At 46.9% G+C, this 24099-nt stretch overlaps 1 protein-coding gene across 3 annotated transcripts in view; it reads right to left on the reverse strand.

The window, feature by feature from the left end:
• GNAO1 (guanine nucleotide binding protein (G protein), alpha activating activity polypeptide O) overlaps positions 1–24099 on the reverse strand; it is a 148881-nt gene that overhangs the window by 71229 nt on the left and 53553 nt on the right. For all 3 annotated transcript variants that reach the window (XM_010584453.1, XM_010584444.1, XM_010584462.1), the window contains exon 3: positions 23631–23772. In XM_010584453.1, the coding sequence (XP_010582755.1) occupies positions 23631–23772 (142 nt within the window). The remainder of the gene's footprint in view (positions 1–23630; positions 23773–24099) is intronic.

A 24099-nucleotide genomic window follows, 5' to 3' on the forward strand; every position in this document is an offset into this window, starting at 1 on the left:
AAGTAGCAAGAAGTATCTCAGGTACCCTTGCCCTGATGTGGTTTTCCTGTGGGGATAGGAAACGATCCCTGGCTTCATCCTTCACATTGCATCGGTGATGCTACCTAGCATGTCACTGGAAAGAAAACATGTTCCCCTTTCCTCCTGCTTTCTCTATCTACTGCACTTCAAGTGCGAGATGGGCAAAGTGAAGGGGCTGTACAGTGGTTTTACAGTCCACAGCATCCTCAAAGGGTGAGAGCCAAGGCGTAGGGCCAGGAGAGCTCTTGGGCTGCTCAGGTCTCCTGGCCACCGTTGGTACCAGGCGTTGTGGGAGGGAGGGTAGTGGTTGTGTAGCTCTGAGACATACATGGGGTGACAGTGAGGTTGGCAGCCCTTTTAATTGAAAGTACTGATGGAAATCTAACCTGAGAGGAAGTTTCAAAAGTTAGGTGAAAGCTATGGAGAAGTAGGTGGCTTTGAGGCGCTGACGAAGAAGTGGTGCAGGGAAAAGGTGCTCCCAACAGCACATTACTTTCCAGAGTGATATGTGTAACATCGCACCCCGGGCAGCACCAGAGATATATCCGTACCCAGAGCCAGCTCTTCCCCCATGCAGTTCACACAGCAACCATGCTTTTCCAAGAAAATGTCAGGGGAACATACCGCTGTGATGGCCTAAGTTGCATTCATTCCTCATACATTCCTGGGGAGCCTGATAAAGACAAACTCTCCTAAGTTACGGGGTAGCACATACACAGGGGAGCACTACTGGGCGCATCTTGTCTCCGCGGGGCACACACACCCAGGAGCAAAGGCTGCCTGAGCCTCATGCAAATACACACCTTGCATAAAAACAAAGCACCAAACCCACCTTCCAGAACTCTGTAGGTTTATTGGAAGGAATAGCGATGGGAAGGGCGGATGAACAAGGGTTAACAAAACTGACAGATACTTCCTGTACCAGCACAAGCAAGTTGGACAGAGGGTGTGGGATTTAGGAATCGTGTCTGTGGGCAAGCACACATCAGAAGCGGGTGGGCTGGGGAGCAGCCCCTGTGCTTACGACCAGTAACAGCTACAGCTAGTCTCAGCCGAAAGATGTTCTGTCAAATATTTTGGGCCCAGCCTTATCAGGGAACTCTTCATCAGGTGATTACACAGCCAGTGTAATCTCATCTGCTAATGATGGTTAGCATAGCCACATAAATGGAGACACCGGTGCACCAGAAGGGCTTTTGCTCTGGGGGATTGAGGAGTGCAGGATGTTGGAGAGCTGAGCAGATGCAGGGGAAAGCTCAGGGTACACTTCTCTCTCGCTGTCTCAGATAACTCAAGGGCTCTATGTACTCAAGAGGATAAGTCATGTTCAAATGTAGCAATTAGGGCTTCTGTTAGAAAATCCATACTCTGCTTTAAGGGGCTTCTGACAAGCAATAACAGGAGATTAGCAGAGTACAGAGAGGCTCTGAAGCTCCTGACAGCAGAGTTATTCTCTTTAAGATGGAGCTGTTGATAGGCTACCAAGTTAAAAGTTGGAGGGATACAGCTGATGTCTTCTCTCTTTCCCTTCACTATCATCCTTCTCTTCTAACCCTTTTAGACTCTATCTGCATGCAATAGATCCCCCAAAATAGTCACCTCTCTAAATCTGGAAAGGAAAAAATGCCCATTTTTCAAGGGTTACCCAAGCTATCTGCACCTAGTCAATTCTGCCTGTAAACCTGACTGCTCTTCTCCAGCCAGTTGTTTGTCTGGAGGCAGCTTTGTGACCTCTCCCAAAGCAGAGTGGGACCCAGGTCATGGCTTTAAGAATAAGAAACTAAGTCTTAGACACTTTTCTTTGGGAGAGAAATAAGCTCTGTCACCTTCACAATAAAGGCTTTTCTGGGCTCTGGCTCAACTGCAGCAATATAGGAGGTACTTCTGGTTTTAGGGTTCCTGTAACTGCGAGTAGTCAGGAGCTCAGATGGGGAGGAGAGGGAAATCCAAGAGGTGTGAAATCTCAGTCCTAGTATTGCTTTTCTTGAAGTTCCTAAAGAAGAGGAAAATGGCAAACTGTACCGTAAACTGGAGACTGGACCCTTGGAAACTCCTCCAACTTTGACTTCTGAACACCTTTTATTTCTCTCTGCAGCTAGTTTTTGCTCTTAGTTATGCTGTTCAGATCTTGCTTTGTGTACGTGCAACTTCCCCGCTCACTTTCTGGAATCACGAAGCTGTCTTGCCACCCTAAGGCTGTTCAGCAACCCACTGGCCACATCCAGCCAAAAAATTCCTCCATCAGATAACCCCGTGATGGTGCCAGAGAGTGCCAATGGCAAGTGCTACAGGGAGCATGCAAGAAACAGCAGACTTCAAACTCTACCATGTCCTAACTTAAGGTGTTGTTACAGTCTGAAAACCCTCTTTATCTCACTTAAGCTTAATTGCACAAGCCACTAAAAGCTTCCACCGTTGCTCAGTGGCAGCTCTGGCACTGATTGATTCAAACCCTAAGTGCTTCCCACCCCTCCAGCAGTACGGAAGACAGGGGATTTTCATCTAGGTATCAGGAGTTCCCAGCTGGCAAACCATAAAAGCTTGTAACTTTTAAAGTCTGCTAGGTTGCTTTCTTTCTAATGCCTGCGTATCAACGGTGTGAGGCTTGAAGACTTGTTGGTACTGAGTCACTGGGAGGCAGAACTTGGTCTGAAACATACTGGGAAAGTTCACAGCTCCAAACTGACCTGACCCCTATGACTCAGGGGGTGCATATGTAAGCACTATATAAAATTTCACTTTAAGGTCAAGTTCAAAACCAGAAGATTCCAGCATTGTGGGAAATTACTTCAAAGAGTTTCGAGGAGTAACAGGAAGTAGAGACTTAGCTAAAAGACACCTGGCATCTTCAAAGGCAGGAGAATCTCAGGATGCGGCGACTGAATGGGCAAATATTGCAACAGCCTCAGATGCTCAGAGACTTTCCCATCCAATATCAGGCAGATGAATTTGAAGATGTTAGCAGTGACCCGGTAGACCACCAGCATGGAGTGCTCCATGAGAGACCACTTACGTGGACAGAAAGTCCCAAGGTGTTTCAAACCTTGTTTCAAGTTCCCAAGCTACTATGGCAAAGGGCAAGAGTAAAGTTGAGAGGTGTGGAGGACAAAATGCAGAAGGAAGGATACAAACACAAGACAAATAAAAATTGAGTACTCTCTCACTTCCCAGTCTTCTTTATTGTACGGAACGTACTCTGCTGGAGTTTTTCTCTCCCTGCCAGCCTGGCATGAGCCCAAATTAAAACAAGAGGATGTTTTTCAGAACGCAGATTTTTTCCCCTGATCCCATCCCATTACTGATATCAGCCATGGGTAGCTAATACAATCAAGAGACTAAGCACTAGAATGAAGCTTGAAGTAAAGATCAGGCAAGCAAAGCTTATGGGAGGTGGGAAAGGCCATTGGATACTTGGAGAGTTTGACATGATTTACCTCATTGGGAAGAAAAAGGCTGAGAAACCTAGAAGAGATGCTATAGGGTGATGAGGGGAAAGAAATAGCAAAGGAGGTTTACTGTCTGCTTGTATACATGCATAGCATTAGGTGAAAACACAGAATTTGAGATTCCATACCTCACTATTGGTTATGGGTCAGGCTGTCACCTCATGTTACATCATCTTACTCAACACACAAAATCTCTAGCTGGGTAATTTTTCCCAAAATGCTCAATTTTTCCTTCTATTAATTTTTGCTACAGGAGTTGCTTTCCACATGAACAAAAGCTGATGTTTATGATCATTTGCAAATGCCAAAGTTCTCCAAGAATCAAAACAGACCTACATTTACCTGCCAAGCACACTATTTTAAAATCTTTTTCAGGGAAAAAAAATCCATGGTTAAGCAAAAATATACATAAATAGAAGTCTGCTTGGCGTCATTATCACAAAACTGAAAAACATTTGGGGACCTCTTTTATGTGCTGAATATTTCATTCAGTCCTGCAGTGCAGTGACTCCCTAAACCTTTAGTGAGCTGAACTCTGCTTTTGAGGCTCTAATTTGCTGTTGCCATGACATTGTTAATGTCTGAATTGCTTTTTTTAACCACTCTTCTCCTTTTTTCAATCTCTTGCAGAGGCATTCTGAAATAGTGGCCACAAGCTAATCTTGTGGAACAGCCTGTGTGTCCTCAAAAGTAACAGGAGAGTGTTCATTTTTACAAGCTGGATGGCTGATACAGTCCTGATGGATGGATGGATGGATGGATGATTACAATCCTGATGGATGACAGCTTTTTAACTGGAGAAACCACAGTGAACATATCTGACCTAGTTGAGATAATTTTTGCTTTGGTGTGAGGAGTGAGGGGCTATTTCATCTGCTGCGTTTTTTAAATAGTGACATTCAGAAAAATCATTATTAAATAAGCAAAAATTCCTTGTTCTCTTATGCTTAATTGGGCTTCCAGAGTGAGTAGAGTGTACAGAATAACATTAAATTACTCGGCAGTGAGTTTATTAACATACTTGCTTCCCAGATCCAACTGCAAATGCAGAAATCTCTGTCAAGGTCAACCTTAGCAGAACACCATTGCTTCCTTAGGAAACACTTTTTGCAGGAGACATGCTTCCTTTAGTGGGATAATAGCTTCCAATTGCCTGGCTTCTTAATAATACAGCAGCCTTTACTGTTCAGGGGTTTAAAGAGGATGTTTTCAGTCATTCTGAAGAATAGGTCATCTCAGCTCACCTTCCCTGGGCTTCAACTCTTCCCTCTGATCAGCCTACCTGGATGTGCACATCCTACAGCACGTCTCCTTTGAGACTTGCACGGCAGCAAACTCTCCTGTTATCACCTGTAACTGCAGCTACACCAGGCTGGCAAATACCCTTTTGCCAGCGTGAGCGAGGAGATGGAGCCCAGTCTATCTCTGCCACTTTCTTGAGGAGCAGATCTCAACAGCCTTCTGAGCCCAAATGTGAAGTGATTCATCTGAGGTCACCAGCTGTCAGCTCCTCCCAGCAAATGCATCCAGTACGAGTCCTGGTCCCTGTCCCAGCATGAGCCTGAGCCAGACTCCAAAGGTATTTTGATATTGGTATTTTTGCCTTTGGGATATGTCTTCTGATTACCAAGGCTAGAGAAGTGGAAGATGTTTAACAAGTGTCAAAACTTCAAAAAATGCAGCAAGCTTGACAGAACGAACAGCATGTTCTCTAAAGGCACCATCAGGATGGTAGGTGAGACTTTAGCAGCTGTCACAACGCAGAGGTACCACTGCTTTTTCTGCAGGTGAGAGGGTGATTACAATGCTCGGAGAGCTGGCCTTGGCTCTCAGACCTGGACCCTGGCGGCACTCAGGAAGGGGCTGGTACCGGGACACTGGCAGATCCCGTGCTCGTGAGCTGTGTTGTACTGTAATGCAGTGGGGTGTGCATGGCTGTAGTGATGTCTCTTCGTGACACTGGTTTTAATTCTGACATATCAAGCAGAGATCAAGACCAGTTGCTCCCAAAAGCTTTCTTACGGGCTAGACGGTGTTCTCTTGTTGTCCTGACCAGACATAGCTGGTGTCTTTTCAATTTGATCGCTGCTGGGGTGCTGCTGGGCTCCATCCTGGGCGCCTTAGTGGGCAAAGACTCCTCTCTTATTGGGGCTTTCTGAAGTCAATAATATAATTCCCATTCAATGGGACAAAGAATGGGTCCACAAGTATTAGGTCTTTTGGGGCCATACAGAGTGCAAAGTGCTACTTAAAGCTTAATAACCCCATAGTGGCTTTGAATATTTCCTTGCTTCAGTCTCAGTTTTTATAGGTACATCTGAAAATAAACAATGCTCTTAGAACGCACTAACAGCAACATCTGAGTATTTCCAGGAACCTACACTATAAAAATGTCTGGCCACCACTGAAAGGAACAGAGATTGACATTTCAGATAACAAACAAATGCCTTTGATTTTCTCTCCGTGCCAAGGAACACTGATACTGTCTCTGTCTCCTGGGCATTCTTCAGTGTGCCTCATTAGGACGTTATGAAATGTTGCTCTATTTGTTCTGCTGTAAAATAGCAAAACAAGCCTTGGGGCCAGATTGACTTCAATGGAGCTGGATGTGCAGAGGCTGAGGATCTGCCCTCTGCACAGGGATGCTCCTGCCTGGCGTGGCTGGAGCAGGGAGGGCTGGGGGAAGAGGGGGAGAGGGAGAGACGATCCCCTGGCAACTTCTCACTGTTCTCTTCCAACAGCTCAACTAAGGAAGGCCCTAACCTAGGGCTGCTACTCTCTTTAATGTAGAAGCTTGACAAGACCAATTCTGCTGTCTTAACACACATCTGCTGGATTTCAAAGGTTTCAGTCTTTAAGGCAGAGGTGGAGGCAAAGGAAGATATAGAGCACTTTTAGAAACTGTTCCTTTTCCCAAATTGGAAAAGCTAAACAGATAGCTGAGAACAGCTCCCTGAAAATATCACAGGGACTCTACAGTCTTACTGTGGTTTTTTGCTCTATGAATACCGGGGAAATGTGTTTGGTTCTTTTTTTTTTTAATAAACATTTGCAAAGAGCATACAAGAGGTCCAAGGTTAAAACATGCATGGGAAAACTTTCTACAGCTAATTTTGCCAGCGCATTTAACAAATCTTTGGTGTTCACACCTACTAAGGTTAAGGAGCCTCTTAATGAGTCAAAGTGGATATCTGATCTGCACAAACAAGGTGAGCAGTTGTATGCACATACTCACTTATAATAACATACAGAATCAGCCCACACCTCTTCTGCTATTGCACATGCCAGTGTGTTAATGGGTAATGTCTAATCCTGCCCTTTTCTAGTCCAGTCATGTTTGCTTAACCACATTAGCCCAGTTACTCCCAAGATCTTTCCCTCTATAATGAATAATCTTCAAGTTCAAGTGGCGAAGGCCCATTTCCATTTTTAGAGATTTGAATGTCAGCCACAAACTTAGATATAGATTGCTCTGGAGATCTACCAAATATGGACTCTTGAAAATTCAGTCCTTTTAGAAAGGTCAGAAGTGACTGGGATTGCAAAATCTTTTGTAGTCTGGCAAGCTTGCTCTGAGTTGCCATGCTTTGGACTAAGTGACCCTTGACTTTGGACAGAGCTTTAACCGTGTCTTTTAATCCTAGGTTTTCAGAGGTCATGATGGGGTGTTGCCATGTGAACTCACATCAGTTTTATGTACAAATCAAAGCGGCGCATAATTGCTGTCTTCAAATCCTTAAAGAGTTCTCCCTGCACGATATAGTTAATACAAAACTTTAAAATACTGTGATGGAGCAAATTAGAGTAGCGTGAAATAGGATTGTAGTTATAACATCTAATTAGAAAGCACTATGAATTATACACTTTTTATAATATATAAGCTGGTTATAAATAGAACAGCTGGATAGACCAACAAAAAGTTGCTTCTTGAAATCTGGTGATGCAAAAGAGTATTACAGGATTGGGTCTCTCACCAGAAACCAGAGCACTTTAAGGTCTTCCTGCCTCAAACCCTGGATGGCTGTTTCCCGGGGTAGCAAAGATTAGTTTCTCTAGTTCCTCAAGCAAGAATTAAGTCTTTCAACTTATTTTTTCTTCTGGGCATAGACTAAGGGGTCATTGACAACATTTTAGAAGTTTTTGTTTGAAGATGAGTTGCTTTCACTGAGAGATCATCTCCCAACCTACTTCACCTATATCAGCCTAGCAGACAGGGCTGCTGATACAGAGGGCTCCTGGACCAGATGCTCTGTTAGTAACAGGCATGGCTCCACCACCTGCTTGAGGACTTTCCCGCTGGAGCACATGGAGATGGTGGTAGCAGCAGGACCTCACGGTGCAGGCTGCTAAGGTTTAGCATAGCCTGCAAATATATCTGCCGCCTTCCACCTACACATGGACATAGGAATGGCTTTGCTGAGACAGGTATCTCTGGGCCTGGCTGGCTCCAATGTCCCTGGACTGATGCGCAAAGAAGGCAGGATGGCTCCTTTGGAGATGATGGCAACGTGCAGACCCAGAGGAACCGTCCCCTTCCCCCGTGGCACTGCTGTCTTTTTGCTGGAGGAGTCCTGCTCCTGAATGAACGCCCGGACAATCGCTGCTCTCCCGTCTCGGTGCCCTGGGGGCATTTCTGTGAGACACACCACCTTAGTTTGAAACTTAATAAACTGCTTTGTTTTTGATTTTGTTCCTTACTCGCTAATTAAAGCGCCTTGTTGCCATGGCAACAGCAGGACATCAATAAAAGCATGGGATGAGCAGGGTTGTGTTACCCCCAGGAACTCAGGTGGCAAAACCATCAGAGCCTTGTCTGCCCTCTCTGTGCAGAGTGGCTCTGTCAGTCTGTCCGTCCGTGCCATCAAGGCTGCGGGGCCCTTCTGTTTTGACTTGGTATGAGAGAGAGAAAACATACAGGCAGGATTGCCAGGGTTTCTTTCCTGACATCTCACCTTAGGGGCGTGGAAAAGGAAGCCTAACTCCAGATAAATAGTCTTGGGCAGTGTGTACAGAACGAAAGGCTCCTGGCTGCTGCTCATGCTTTCAAAGGGGTGTTGACCAAGAGTTGTGTGCTCAGGGTGTGTTGGCAGTGAGCACAACGGCATCGCTGTCTCTCCGCAGAGGGGCACTGTGGCATTTTGAAGCCCAGGGATGAAGGCTTGGTGGTGAGGATGGTCCATGTGAGCCATCTGCCCTCTTGGGTTGCTCTCTGCCACGTTGTGTGTTGTATCTGTAGAGGCAGAGCCTGCTCTTGGAGACAAGCCATTCCCAGTGATAATGGACGGGACAGCTTTAGCCTTGTTTATTTCATCCTGTCGTAGTCAAAAGCTCAACTTGTGGATGAAAGGAATAGCTATTCACAGAGCTAGGAGAGTACATGCAGACCTGACCTTTAGAACAACCTTTTACAGTTACGGAGATGCTACTTTTATCACTCTACCACTTGCTATCCTATTTAGCATTCAGCTAGAACCTACTGCCCCTTTCTTTCCCGTAGGAGCTGGAAACAACCATCTAAGAAGCTTTTCTCGTGGTCCTGCATGTGAAATTGGATCTCCTTTCCTTCTGCACATCAAGCGCTTTATTTCTGACCACTCCTAGCATACGTCCATCCAGATTTAGGTGCTAGGCACTGCTTCACATGCCCTGGATTTATAGCTGTAATTTTGTATGTGTGCAGCAAGGTGCCGGCAGTTCAGCTAATTGTTTCACACAACGTCCTGATGTCTGGTTCAAACCCAGTATTATGGTAACCCACAATAGAGGCCAAGGGCTGGGTCTCTGTGGCTTTGGAAGAATTTCATCTCTCAGAGCCAACACCTTTACTGCAAGCACTAATGGGCACTTTTCATTAGCAGCCTCCCCTTCCAGGCCACCTGAGAGGAAACAGAAATTATGTCCATGTTTCCCTGTGGCATGCCCAGACTCGGGCTGCCATTTGCAGATGATGCTTGAATGAAGCTCACCTGAATCCTGCCGCTTGCCTTGGAAGGAGGAGGAGGGGAGCTGTCTGGTTCAGTGAGGAAGAAATAGAGCAGAGTCAGCATCACCCCTGCCCACCTGAGAGGACCCCCCTCTTTAGTCTGTGGACAATCACCCCTCTGCTAGAACAGCCAAGAGAAGAACCCAGTTCAGTGCTGGTGGGTGGGATAGGGACAAACCGTTCACTGGAAACTGTCCTGGCACTATTAAACCTCCTTTGCAGTGTTGAGTGTAGAAATCTGATCAGTAGCTTCTGGTCTGAACCAGGAACTGCATAATCAGTATGAAAGCAAATCCGATTTTTCTAGCTCGAGGAACTTGCTGGACTAATTCTTCCTGATCCCAGGCAACACCCTACAGCTTCTTAGGGAAAAGGGCTTAAAACCGCACGGTCTGCTGGTGCTGCCTGATGCACATAGTAGGGTTTGCAAGGGCTTCTGGGGAGAACATCTGTTTATATCTGGAATTTAACTTGCAGGAAGCTGGTGTTTTGTGGTGGACTTGGCTCCTGAGCTCAGTTCTCTTCCTAAAGGGTCACTGAAGACTCACTAGCTCTGGAACTAATTCCTGGCAATCTCTTGGAGGATTTCAAGGCAAGTCAGATAATGATAGTGTGGAGTGATAGGCTTCCCCTCCCCATCAGCCCTCGCTTTTTATTTGCTGCCAACTCTTTCTTTGCAAAGTTGATGGCAAAGGAGAAAGGGACATGGCGCAATAGCCTGTCCACTCCCTCCATCCTTTGTGCTCTTGGATCAGCCCAGAGAAATGAAACTGAAAATGCAGGCTGACAAGCAGCATGACCCCAGAACTGGGGTCTCGCTTGCCTGCGATTTTAGGGGACAGATGATTAGTGGTGGAAAGGCAGCTCAGAGCTGCTGCCTGTGTGGATTACTATTAACAGCTCTGCCCTCATCATCTTTCTTCTTTTTCTAAATAAATGTATCAGCTGATCATGCGTTCTGGTTTGAAACGTGCTGGGCATGGTTCACTCAAGGAGCAGTGCCCAGGGAAGGACTGTTGGAGATGTCTGCATGCAGCAGTGCAGCTGGCTTGCGGTTGCAGGCTGCTGGGGGACATCGAGTGCGGCAACTGCCTGAGCAGGGCCAGGCTTTGCACCCTACAGCTCCTTCAGGAATGGGAAGAGGGGAGCCAGAAAAGGGGTGTCAGCCCAAGAGGTGGCTTTTAAGCCAATTCAGTATGGTAAAATGTCTGTGCGTACAGCCCATGACTGTGAAATAAGCAGAGGTACAGCTTGGGTTCAGCTCCTCTTGGTTTCTGAAACCTCATGGCCTGAGAGCCTTGATGCTGAAATTGCTCAGAGTCCTTATGCTGGAGGATAGGCTTCCTCCTCCTGGTACACAATTCAGGGCTTTAGGGTTGGGATTGTTTTGTGCATGTAAATTTTTTGCTTGGATCACCAACAAGAAGATGCTTGTCGCTTAGTCCGCAACAACATAAAGAGGAGCTGAGCCCTGCAGAGACTTGCGTGCTGCTACAAATTGTCCTATAGCCTTCCCTGAGGTTTTGTTCTTGGAGAGAAAGTTGAGGAAATAAGGATTTTTGCCTACTCACTCATCACAAGACCAGCCTGAACTTGGCTCGTGATCCATTGTAATGCTGAATATGGTCTTTTCAGCCTTGGTACATCTTTTGCCTCTGGAGTAAATTAAAGAAAGGACCCTGCAAAAGCAGCAAGTGCACACCAACTGCAGACAGCAGATTTAACCCCATGTCATTTCCTGGGTGAAGGATCTCACCAGTGGAAGTGGGCATGGGAAGACACATGTGTGCCACAGCAGCTAAGAGAAGCAGAACTTGAACTCGCTAGCAAAAAGCTGGGCACCTTGGGAGGGGTTGCCTGCAATGCGCATTGAGGGAAGCTGTAGTAAAACAAACGTCTGTTTAAAACGAAGGGACTTGAACAAGAACAGCACAAATATCACTGGTTAGAAACCTTTGCATGCCTCATAAATATGGCAGTGGAACTTGACAAGAGAAAAGCTTTCCGAAGCTTATAGTACCAATAAGAGTAGTTAAGGAGAATAAAAGCCAGAAGAAAAATGGCTTCGAGACCTTTGACTAAGGTGCTGGTGAGGTGGTGATGAAAAACTAGCCTAAAATTCCCGTCTTTGTCATTCACAGCAATGTCACACTGCGCCTCCAGATAGGCTGTGTTGCCAAACCTGCCCTGTATAAAAGAAAAAAATTAAACAAATGTGATGACATGTAGAAGGGAGGAATGGAGATGAGACCTGGTTCTCACTTGGGAGAAACGAATTCCTAACTTTTCAGAACTAACTCAAGCTCACTGGATGGTGACTACTAGGATCTCTTTCTTCTCAGAAAATTTTCCTTTGTTGCCTAGAATATCATCTTCCAGCATGAAAAGCTCTCAATTTTAATTAAAAACTCAATAAAATTGGCCAGCCAAACATTCTCCTGGCCTCAGAAAATGCTCTCTACTTCTCTGCCACTGCATCCTGTTGCTCAGCTTTGATCGCACAGACAGACAGGCATGGGTGGGAACTGGGCTGAGCTGAGCTCCCAGGGCAGCGAGCTCGGCCGTGTCCCGCTGTGCCCTTCCCAAGGAAGGCTTGGCAAGGAGGGTCCCTCCTCTGGAGCACAGCAGCTGCCCCCAGGTAGGAGGGAGCAGGATGGGACCTTTTTTGCTTCCCAAACCTGTGAAGAGCTATTTTGGGGCTCTAAGTCTGTTTGCATCTTCTCTCGTTAATGGATGCTCATTTCCTCTGCGCAATACATTCCCTCTCCCGTCCCTACTTGTAAAACCTCTTCAAATTGGAAGCAATTTCTCTGGAGGATAGTCTTGCTCCTGTTTTGCTGCAGCCTAACAAAAAAGTAACTGGTTGTATTCAACACATGACCCAACAGCCTAGATTCCTGACTGAGCATCTGTAATGTATATTCAGCAGGTAAAATCAGACTAGTAAACCCCCTTCCCATAAAGGAGCAAACAACTGCCCAGGAGTAGTTTCAAAATGCAGAAAGATGGGTTCACAAGCGGATGACAACCATATAGCTAACAGGAGCATGTTACTGTGGGACTGTTCCGATGTCACTTGATTCTCCATTTCCATGATCTCAGCGTAAATCAGGAGTAATTCCCCTCTAATCAATGGAGTTAATCTAGTCTTAAACCAATCTATAGGAAAATGAGGACTTAATTATAAATAGCCAACCTAGGGGAATTATTTCTTATCAAGGGAAAACTATCTAGCAACAGTCAAGCCATCAACACAGATATAATATGCTGCAAACCAGAAACTCCTACAGCCCTGGAAAATGAAGAGCACAGCAGAAAGGAGGAAATTTGTTCAAAGCCTGTGGGTGAGATTTTCTTTGGCTCCTGAGTGGGCTTTGACACTCAGGAGGGGTGTGCTGTGCTGCCTGGAGCGATTCTGGGGAGATGTGCCATGGATGTGGGTCTCTGCTAGGGAAGGATCAGGCATCCTGGGACCCCCAGCAACTTTCTGTCAAAACCCCTAACCCAGACACGGGCTGATTTGCATGTCCTGCATTTTTTTCCTGCACATTTTCTCTCTCTGTCTTTGACCAAAAGGCTAAACATTGCCACGGTGCAAAATGATACCGTTTTACAGCGGCTCTTGAGGCTTTGTTGTTTCTAATCTTCATCTGGAGCTTGATTCTTTCCTTTCTTTGAATGAAACACTGGGAACTCCTGCCTGGCCTCCCGCCACGGCAGTCCTGACCTGGCTGAACGGCATCTTTGGGCTCCTGCTGCCCTGGGTGAGGCTGGTCCCCGCAGCACGGCTAGACAACCTCACGCCCCACTCAGTAGGTGAGGCTGATGTCAAAGCAGTAATTGTAGTTGTTAAACGAGTTCCCGCGTGGTATCTTTAATCAGTTATTACCAATGTACAAAATACTGATTAATAGCCTCAGTAAAACCTGTATTTGGGTAATAAAGTCTTCATGTGTGGCAGATTTTCTGCCATGCTCGTGATTGATGCAGTACAAGGGACATGTTCGAGGTACCGCCAGCCTGCTGTGCCTCTGCTTGGGGGAAGGCAGCCGCCCCCGCGGGGGTTGCGAGAGCTCCCTCCCCAGCTGACTTCCGCAGGCTCTGAGAAGCAGCCGCTCGCTTTGGAGGGACAGGTTTCCCCTTAGGAGGAGCAGGGTGGTGCGGGGCTTGGGCGCAGCATTGGCACATTTTAATTTCCTCAAGGGCAGCGTATTGGCCGGGAGCCTCTCTCTCCTTGCCTCACCAACTCAGCAAAATTCCCCTTTTGGAAGGATGGGACTTCACAGCCACAGGCCACGAAATGGCTTCTCTGCTCCAGACTGTTCCCCTGTCTGGGCTAATTTCAGCGTGCAAAGGGACTCGGCTGTCAGCAAAGCCTCCGCACCCCTCCCCGCTGGAGCTAACAATGAAACCTGCTCTGCGCAGATCCTGAGGTGGCCGAGCGCCGGGGTTCAGCCGTGCCCTTGGACCTGGTGCTCTTGCAAGGGCACCTGATGTCACGTCCTTCGGGGGGGCTGAATTGCTTTGGGGTCTGTGGCCAGAGCAGACCACTGCAGGAGAGTATTGTGTCCTGGGTTTACTAGCACTCGGTGTAAGTGAGGACCATGTTCCCCATCCCTCCTCTCCCGCATGCCCAGGCACAGCAAGGCAGCTCCCCTGGCTCTGCTTCCTCCCTCCCAAGCTGTCGCAAGCCCAGCCTGCCTGTGCTCTTGCTGTTTCGGAGCAAAGACTGTGCTATCGCTCACCACAATCCCTGAATAAATGTCAAATGACAGAGCCAAGGGAGAGGTCCCTTCCCAAGATATTTGTTTTATGCTTTTTTGTGAGTTACACACCAGAGATCTGTTTAAGGCCAGGGATGCCCTGTATAAATGTTTTCATTTTACATCTGGAGACATTCAAATAATAGGAACATCATAGAAGGCATTCAGAAAACAAATATTTTAAATGGCACTCCTAAAACTGGTGAGTAAGCAGCGTGACTCAGCAGTGCTTCCCAACACTTCCCAGAAGAGATGGAAATAAATCCACTTAATAACTGACATGTATTTGAAATGTGCTGAGTAGTTTGTAGTTATCTGCAATTGCTGCTGGGAGAGCTGACTTGCAATCATACCTCAAGACAGCACCCTGCCTTCATCAGGCTGCGGCCAGATGCAACCTGAAATTCAGTCTCAAACATGGTGGCGACTTTCTGGAAGGAATTTAGTGAGTGCCCGATCACCCATATAGTCAGGAACCCCTATCAGCATCTTTAAACCTCTGCCATGGCATGTGTTTAACCTTAGTGCCTCAGTTGTGCAGTATATCAAATAACTAGATGTATTTTTTGTTCTCGTTTACAGGTCCTTCAATCCCTTTACGGACAGAAAGGCTCTAGAGAAGTACAAACAGTATCTGACTGTGTTCACCAACACCAGATGCTACCCAGGGCAAGGCCACTGCTGTCTGCTCTGTGAGGAGCAGCTATGCTGAGCCCCATCAGATGGGCTGAAATCCGCCTTGGCCAGGCTGTGCTGTCCTCCGGGAAGGAGTGGATGGTGGTGTGGAGCTGGCCTTTGCCCGACCTGCACCCCAGCCTGGATCCAGGAGTTGCCAGGAAGCCCCGTTGCAGGCAGCAAGGAGATTTTCACTTTCTCAGGGCTCTGCTCCAGCTGTGCTCTTCTGCCAAATATTTTTGAACACCTCATCTTCTGTGTTGTCCTGCTCTGGTGCTTTCCAGGGGCTCCCAGAGAAGGCATTTTCCATTGGTATCTTGTGGGAATGGAAAGCAGCACCCCACCTCTCATTAATTCACTGCAAACGTCACAGTCCCGTGGCTGCTTTGCTCTCCCCTGTCTGCCGAGTACTTCCCTGTCACACCACCTCCCTGGCAGCCCTAACTGCGGCTGCAGTTGAATAACAAATCTCACAGGGAAAGGCAGGCAGCCCTTCTTCCAAGGGAACAGGGTTGTTGTTTGGTTTTTTTTTTCCTTCTTTTTAAACTAAAAATACTCCCTGCATCATCCAAAAAATCAGGATCAAACACATAAAGCTTGTGGAGGAAAAATACATTCCTCTCTCAGGGAACAGAGAGAGCTTGCAAGCAAGGAGTAGGAAAGACTAACCTCCCTACAGCACGGGGTCTGCATTTTCACAGGGGAACAGGGATGTTGGACAGTTCTGGGGGAGGTGGGGATCCTTTTCAAGGATCCTTTGGAGGACTAGTGTTGTTTGTTACTCAGAAGTCAAGCCTGAAATGTTAGCTGAAAGCAGAGGCACCAGGAAAAAAAAGCAGATCTAAAGATGGATTTGCACCTGAAGTGGTTGTGCTTTCCACCAGCCAGGGAGCAAACAATGCCAGAAGAATTCATCTGACAAGCTTTTCTTCTGGCGGCTAGCTGAAGAGGAAGGCAATACTCATAATTTAAAAATCACCTTTTGGGTATTTCCTCTTTTCACTGATCCTCCCATACACAAACATCCTCAGACCTCTCTTATCCCTCCATGCTTCTAAGGCCCAAAGGGCTGGGTGGCCCTTCAAGAGCAGGTTGTCCTGGTCTCTGCTGATGGCATGGAGAGAAGAGGGAAAGCGCTACAAGCCCAAGCCCATGTCCACCTGGAATTCCCTTTCCTGGCACCAGTGACCGCTGCCTTGTCCTCTCACTGTGTCTCTCAGGTAAGACTCAGGCACCATTTTCTTTAAAGCCCTCTTTAGGTGGTGAAAGATGTGATTAGATTCAATCCGGAGCTTGGAGTTGGAGCAAGATGACCGTGGTCTCTCTCTTATCAATGATCCCCTGAGAGATCTCTTTTCCTCTGCTGTTTTTCTTCAAAAGAAAATTAAAAGGCTGATTTTAATTGATGGCATTTGTTCTGGTCAGTGGTTTTATAAGACGGTTAGCTATAAAGCTGTCCTGGTTTTGGCTTAGTTGCTAGCTGGGGTTAAACCATGACAAAAGCTAAACTCAGAATTGGGAAGGCAGCATGGGTGGCAAGTGTCACCAATCTACAGTGCCTGGCTGATGCCAAGCGCTCACCAAAGAAGCAGATCTGAGTGGCATTTTAAGGTGTGACTGCATCACTTACTTACTCTCATCTGGCTCACTTAGAATGGATGCTGAAGTGCATCAAAATATTTTTTTCCATAGAAATGTGTTTCTTAGGAACAGGTTTCTGACTGCACAGAGGGACTGGAAGACCAGGCGAACTTCTATCCCACCCCATCCCCTGACTGCTGCCCATTCACCACCAGCCCACGGCATCCAGGAGAACCCAAAAAGCAGACCCAGTGTTTACTTTTGAGTGAGGATTAAAGCGTTGCCATGCCAACACCTTAGATATCATCCTGAAGCAGGACCAATGTGAAAAACATCATGCTGGCACATCAACCGCTCAGCAAGGTGGCACCTTCCAGAGAGCAGCCTTCCACATGACATGTGTTTCCAACTTGCTACGCGACTGCCGCCCACTCTCCCCTGCCTCCTTTCGGCTCCATTTCACATGGCCTTTTTTCATTCTTTAGGAATTTTAACTAAAACTGGGTATGTTGGACCACCCTGGAGAAGTTTGGGTTTTTAGACCTCTGTCAGTGATTGATAGCCTTCTGCTGGAAGAAAGGTTAGCTGATATTGTCTCTGGGTGCAGTAGCGTCCGTGCAATTCAGTCGCTTGCCTAGAGCACCCAGCTGTTTCCACTGCTATTACATTTTCTAGGCTACTTCTATTTGTGTCCCCATCCCTCCCCTTTTCCTCAGAGCCAGTATCATCTCCCTCCCTCCCAAACTCAGGATTTCTTCCTGCTCACAAGCACGGTGACACATTTGCAGAAGACTGGGATTCTGACTGTTGTTCATCATCACTACTGCTGCCCTATAAATAGCTGTAATCTGTGTGGTGCCAGAGCTAAGGTCACATTTTAGCCCTAAATGAATTGCCAATTTTCTAGTGTAATTACCCAGGTTGGAAAGGAGGACAGATTGATGAACTTAGCCTAAGTAAAATTCTACATGAAGACTTGGCAACCTCCAACCCTACAACCTGCTTATTTAATTGGATGGCTCTTTTAGGCCAAATTCCGTCTGCAAGAGCAAGCCATGATGTGTTTATAGCCATGACACAAGCTTATTTTGTCTCCCTTCTACACGCTATCTTTATTAGTAGCATGACTACAGCGAACCAGACACCAGGTCTGGGGTGATGTTTTTTGCTATGTGAAGATCATTGTACATTATTGACAATGACGACGACTTCAGCTTTGCAGGAGCACAAAGCCAAGTTGTGCTGCTGCTGCTGCAGCAAAGCAAGGTCTCCCGGGTCCAGCCACGGGTCTCAGCTGACTTGGCTGGGATCTCCCCTGACAATGAGTGAGTTTGACTCTCCCTAAGAGGTAGAGCAAAGGCATGGAAGTAGACTGTTTCAGGCTCTTTTGGTTGGCACAAAGGGCTATCACAAACTGTCTTCACGCTCCGCTGTTACTTTACTATGATCATCTATTAGAGGAAGATTTTGTGTTTTCAGGGACTCAAGAGATTTCTAAAGGAGAAAAATACATTAGCGGGATGTGGAAGGCACAGCTTTTGGTTAGAGACACTCCAGAATTGGCACAGCAGGGCTTGTGGGTCATGCACCATGACCACGCAGGCAGAGCTTACTCTGGGCTTTCCCTTGTTCTTTGCTGTCTCCCTCTTTCCCCTGCAACCTCATTTTGCAGCAATGATTCCTCATACATTTGCCATCTCAACCAGCAACAACAAGCCTTTCTTGAATGAGCCAACCATCTCCCCGGCAACAAGGCAGGCCTAGAAAATAACAAGTGCTTTCCTTTCTGTTTTATGTTTCCTACCTCTCAAGAAGTGCCCTGCCTTTTATTTGTCTCCACCACTCAAAAACATGAATGATGGTAAATGAAATGCACCTCGCGGAGGGATGAAAAGGGAGGTGTGTGAGAAACATGGCTTTGGTTTTAATGGAAAAGAGTGACAGATCTTTACACCTTAGTGAAGGGCAGGCTGAAGTATTTGTCCGGCACTGTTACAGTGATGAACCCAGCAGACCCAGTACAGCAGGAATGATTATATGCATGCTGTGGCTATTGCATGCAGCAAGCAAGCAGACTTCAGCTGCAGCTGGACATCCAGACAAATGCTGACATCAGGCAAAAATGGGGTGGCTAATGCCCCCCTTATTCCATTTTCCCTTTTCTCCCACTCCATCCTGCTCCTCTACAAAGCAGCCCTAAGTTACACTTCACTGTGGTGAAGTTCCATCACTTACAACAGACCAGCAAGGGTTGGCTGTATCCTCACTGCAGTGGCGGAAACCCAGGAATCCTGCATCTGTCCCCCAGATCACCCCATTAGCTACCAGGCAGCAAATGGAGGCTTCCTACCAGCACAGCGGTGCCTGATTAACCTCGCCTGCTCTGCCCAAAGTTATTAGCAGCTTTTTTGCATTTCTCAGAGAGCTTGGGTTAGGGACACGCAGTAGGAGCCAGCTGGTCTAAACAGATAGCTGCCTGAAATGAAGTAAAATCCACAAATAACTTGAGCTGACGAGTAGAAAAAGCCAGTTACACAGGAGCAGGTCTTAGGAAAGAGAGCTCCTCCCACACACTGCTCCTTTCCAGCGACTGGAAGGCAGCAGGTGACGGCGGCTGCGTCCCTGGTCCTGCCCCTGCCTTTGGTCCTGCCACTGCCTTTGGCACGTGCAGAGGGGACGGGGCGGGTGGCACCGGGTTTCCGCATGCACCCCGCTCTTCAGACGCAGGTTGAGACGCAGCTCCAATGCACATGGCCCCCTTTGCCAGCCGCCTCGGGTGGGCTGTTCAATTACACTAAACAGATTTTTTTTAATATTACTAGCCAGTATTTTAAAATGTTCCAGGTACATCTTTGTTTAGCTCATAGTTCAGGAGTTACACACTGTATACAGCATAAGGTCAGGACAGACACATTTTGCTACAAAGCCTGAAAGAAAAAAATTGCTTATTGAAATTTTTTAACATTTTAGCAGCTTTTTAGTTTTCCCTTTCATAGTTGAAGCAGAGACATTTCCAGACTCTCACTGGGAAAAAAGCCCAATTTAAAGGTCACCGCCTGCCACCTCCAGACCCCAAGTGCTGGACTGCGACCCTGCCACCTCAGACACTTGTATCTGAGCCACGCAACTGGTATTGGGATTCTCTGCTGAGTAATTTCCAAACAATTTCAGCCTGTTTCTGTCTGGTTTATGCTAATATGAACACCCTGTACGGTTGTTTTCATACCAGCCTGCACAGGGCGGTGTGCTTGCCTAGGCCGGCTCATTGCTGCCCAGGACCACTCCAAGCTGTGGACACCCCCAGACACCCCCAGCCTGCCTGCAGCTCTGGCATTTCGCCCGAATGGGATTGTAGGTGCTGCATTTCCAAGCGGCTTCTGAGGTCAGCATTGACCCACCGAGGAAGAGACTTTACACTTCTTCTGGTTGGAACTTCTGAAGCCGGATTTCAGAACTGGCTCTTCAAATGGAGAGATGAAAATCCATCACTTCCCTGCTCTTCCTGCTTGATCAGATCCAAACGCTTGTACTGACTTCTAGATTCCTGGCTTTAAATCTCCATTTCCCATTTGCTCCGCCTGGCTGCACCGAAAGGGCATCAGTGAGGAGCTTGCTTCATTAATACATTTGCACTTTAGCGAACCGTTTAATCCAGAGTCTACGTGTTACGGCCTGACCCCTTCCTGCCTGTTAATCTGATTATAAAGGTAAGGGCTGAGTAGTGCCCTACGGGCCAGCTGGAGGGTCTTGAGTAGCCAGGTGAGAGCAAGCCTCTGCCCCTCTTCCTTCACGTAACCCCTTTGTCTTGGCTAGTCGGGGATCCAGACCTAGGGCAGCGATGGCCCTGGAGATGAGGAACAGCCACAGATGCTGCTCCTCTCCTGCAGCCGGCTCCTCTCTCCTCACTGACTGCTCCTTTTTCACCTGTCCTCTTGCAACACATAAAGGATTTGTGACTTTGCACTTGCACAGCTTTTCTGGAGTTTCAGACTGACCTTCTAGGCTGTGCGTGGTGATAACGTGCCATGAGCTAGCAGGACGTGCTCCTGCCTCCCTGCTCTGAAGGCTACGAGACAGGGACCTAGGTGCTGCCTGCAGACCATGAACCTTTTGTAAGCCAGGCACAGCTACAAGAAAACCCGCTCACCTGAACAAGGAGCACGTATAAAACGGAAATCTTACACGCAGACTCTTTTGTTCTTAACCTGGGGACAGGTCCTTATCAGCAGAGAGGGTCAGCGAGACCTGGAGCATCTGCTTTTTGTGATTTATTTTGTCTTTTCAGCTCACATTTCCTGCATTAATCTTGCTTTGACTGACAAAAGCTAAGGGGTTTAGTCTGGACTCTTCCCCCAGCCTTTTGCTTCTATTAGACTAAATACTGGAGGTATAATTATGGGCAGAAGAAAAATGAGAACAGTGTGAGAGGATTTGGTTATTTTACCTCAGTAACAAAAGCACAAATCATCTCAATTGCATTTATTAAGTAGCGGAGGGGTTTTTTTTGCTCTTAACATTGTCAGGGTGCCATTTGGATGGGGTACAGGGGCAGATGCATCTCCCATGAAGTGGGGGTGGGGGAAGCTGGAATATCCAAGCAGGCCCTGGGGAAAACCTGTCCTGTCCTGGGTCCGTGCCCCCTCCTTCCCTGCTGCTGAATCAGGCTCAAGCCGCGACAGCCCAATCTCCCCTTCCCGACCTCTCTTCTCTTGGGGGCTTAAGTGATGAGTAGGGGAAAATCCCTCACTAAAAGATTTGCATTGGAAACCCTTGGCTGAGGAATGACTTTTAAAATAGAAAAGCTTTGCTTGAAAAGGGATGAACCATGTAGCATAATACTCAACAAATCGCCTGTTTAATGGCCTCTCTTTATAGCAGCTGTGCATTAATAACAAAAGAGGGGTGGCAGAAGCCACACGCTTCTTTGTAAGATTAAAATAAACACTATTTCATACTAATACCAGCAACTTTCTGTGGAGGTTGACTAAGAGAAAAGAGCAAGTGGAGGACCATGGCCTGAGAGACTAGGTTTCTTTCCCCTTCGTCTTCTGCTGGATGAAGGAATATTACTCCCATCTACGAAGGGAGAAGATACTCTGAATCAGACCTCCCAGACTGTTGTTTGGTTCATACTGGCTTGTTGCAATCGTGTCTGTACACAGTCAGCATGACACCATTATAAGACAAGAGTAATTCCTCCAGGACTACATACCTTAGGGGAAACTAGGTTGGGGAGAACTTAATCTAACTTGCTTTTTACTTTGCAAGGCATAACTCAGGATCCCTACTGCCATAAAGCATAACTTGAAACAAGAGTGGTTCACACTAGACATAAGGAGAAACCTTTTCATCATGAGGACAGTACAGCAGTGGACCAGGTTGCCCACAGAGGCTGTGCAGCCTCCATCCTTGGACGATTTGGGACCCGACTGGATAAAGCCCTGAGCAACCTCAGAGCCAACCTTGCTTGAGCATGAGATTGGGCTAGACACCACCTGAGTTCCTTTCCAGCCTGAGTTATCATATGATCCTAGGAACATTTGGAATCTTTTCGATAGGAATATGAACGGACGTGACGTTTTGTGCAGCCCAGTACTCCCATCTCTCATTCCTGGCAGTTCTGGTAACAGCTCTCCCCCTCCACATCCCGTACTTTGCCAAGCCTGGCACTAAAGCAGTGCTGAGTTTCCCTCCTCGAATTAGGACTTCAAGCATTAAAAAAAATAAATTTACATGTTAAATCTGTCTGCCACAGACTATTTATCAGACAAGGAGAAAGATTTGTTTCTGTTTTCCTGGGCATAGGTTTTTAGCTGAGACAAGATATGTTGCCTGGCTGAGAGCTGAGTCACCAAGTAATCAACAGATTAATGTATTCAGTTCGAAAGCCATCAGCATTAGTTCTCGGCAAGCTCACAAGAACTCCATTATGGTATCATCTCTATGTTTAGGATGGAAATGTCTCCAGGATATAGAGTTCCTGTGGGAAAAATCCCTAGATGCAAAGAAATCAAAATACCCCTTTGTGGCTGAGAGAAATAAGGTACCTCTTCATACAGTAACACCACAGCAGGATTTTGGCATCCTTTCTAGTGAATGCTTTTATTATCACCCCTCAGGGTGATAATAAGGAGTTTGGGGTATGTTGTACATCTGCCATTTGATAGGTACCTAAAAATAGTCATGATAAACTCAGTGGCACGTAGGACTTTGCCCTTACCAGGTCTTTAATCTGAAATTATTTTATTTCCAGTGAAACCAAGTAGTTTTACCTTCTCTGGGATGGGACCATGCAAAAAGGGTGGTCTTTACTTCTCTAGGCCTCTGACTTGCTCCGTGTGGGTTTGGTCTGAGCCAGAAATGTAAAAAGGAAAGGCAGAGGCTGGCAGGGGCACCTCACAGAGGAGCCACTGTTTAAAAATAGGGAGCTGGTTAAAGTACCAACAGAGTAGCAACTGTAAAAGGACAGGCTGGCCTAGGTGTGTGGCATGAGAAGGCTGCCAGACATCACATAGTCATTCTGATAAGACACGTGCTAATGCTGCTGCCTAAGACCCTGTCCATACGAACCTCACTGAAGTAATACATCCTCTTGTGGCAGGCGAAATTGCTGTTTGGGCTCACTTGAATGGGGGATGTGTGAGTAAAAGCCAGTCAAGCCCCCGCAAAAGTCAAGTTAATCCTAAAAGCTTTCCTATATTAGCAGGCTGGTGGAAGGGATTTCAACAGCAGCAAGACTTCTCCCCAAGACATTTCTCATTGCAGCCTGTGTATCCAGCACATGCACAGCAGACAGGACACACGTTCTCACTGTTTCCCAAGTCTGTCAGTACCTCTGTCTAGGCTGTCCCTAGATAACAGAACTTTTTTTGTACTGGCCTGGCTAGTGCCAGGGCATGAGAGATTGTGGCTATTATGACACAGAGGTCCCCAGGGCTACACTTCCTAGCGTAGGTTACAAATGGCATGTCATATGCAATTGTGCGTATGACTCTGTTGCACAAACTGCATGTGCTATAGGCATACAATGGTGATGTAAATCTTCCCCCCTCCCTCCTTTTCTCTCCAAGGTATTCAGATTGTGCAAATGTCTCCTGTTTGTGCTCTGGACCCTCCAGGTGCTCAGCTCTCTGTACCCAAACAGTGGTGATTTTAACTTACCCGTCGTTCCTTATCACCGTATTCGATACCCAAGGTATCCATGGCACGTACAATAGCTGCCAGTGACTGTATAGTGTTGCTGTAGACCACTGGCTTGTACTGCTTCACGTCTTCTCCAGAGAAGCCATCCTCATGGATGATCCTGAAGAAAATGCAAAGGACAAAAACCTCTTGAGAATGTAATTTCAATGGGGGAGACATTTCAAAGAGAGCTGTGCTCTTTTGAAGAGCACATCTGCTAGCTTGATTCATTTAATTTAGTCAGCATTTCTTTTTAAACCATTCTGGTTGTTCACCAGTAGTGTGTCTGAGCCCAGTGCCTGGAATTAGCATCCCTTTTGCTCTCTCTCAAGGAGGTTTTGTGAAGGGTCGGCGCATATGGTACCTCCCTCCCAAGTGAACCGCAAACACCCAAGCCTGGAGCCTGGAAACCCTTGTGTTTGCATGCTTACCGGTCACAGAGGGGAGG

Source organism: Haliaeetus leucocephalus, unplaced genomic scaffold (genome assembly GCF_000737465.1).
Source record: "Haliaeetus leucocephalus isolate CR32 unplaced genomic scaffold, Haliaeetus_leucocephalus-4.0 Scaffold92, whole genome shotgun sequence".
NCBI lineage: Eukaryota > Metazoa > Chordata > Aves > Accipitriformes > Accipitridae > Haliaeetus > Haliaeetus leucocephalus.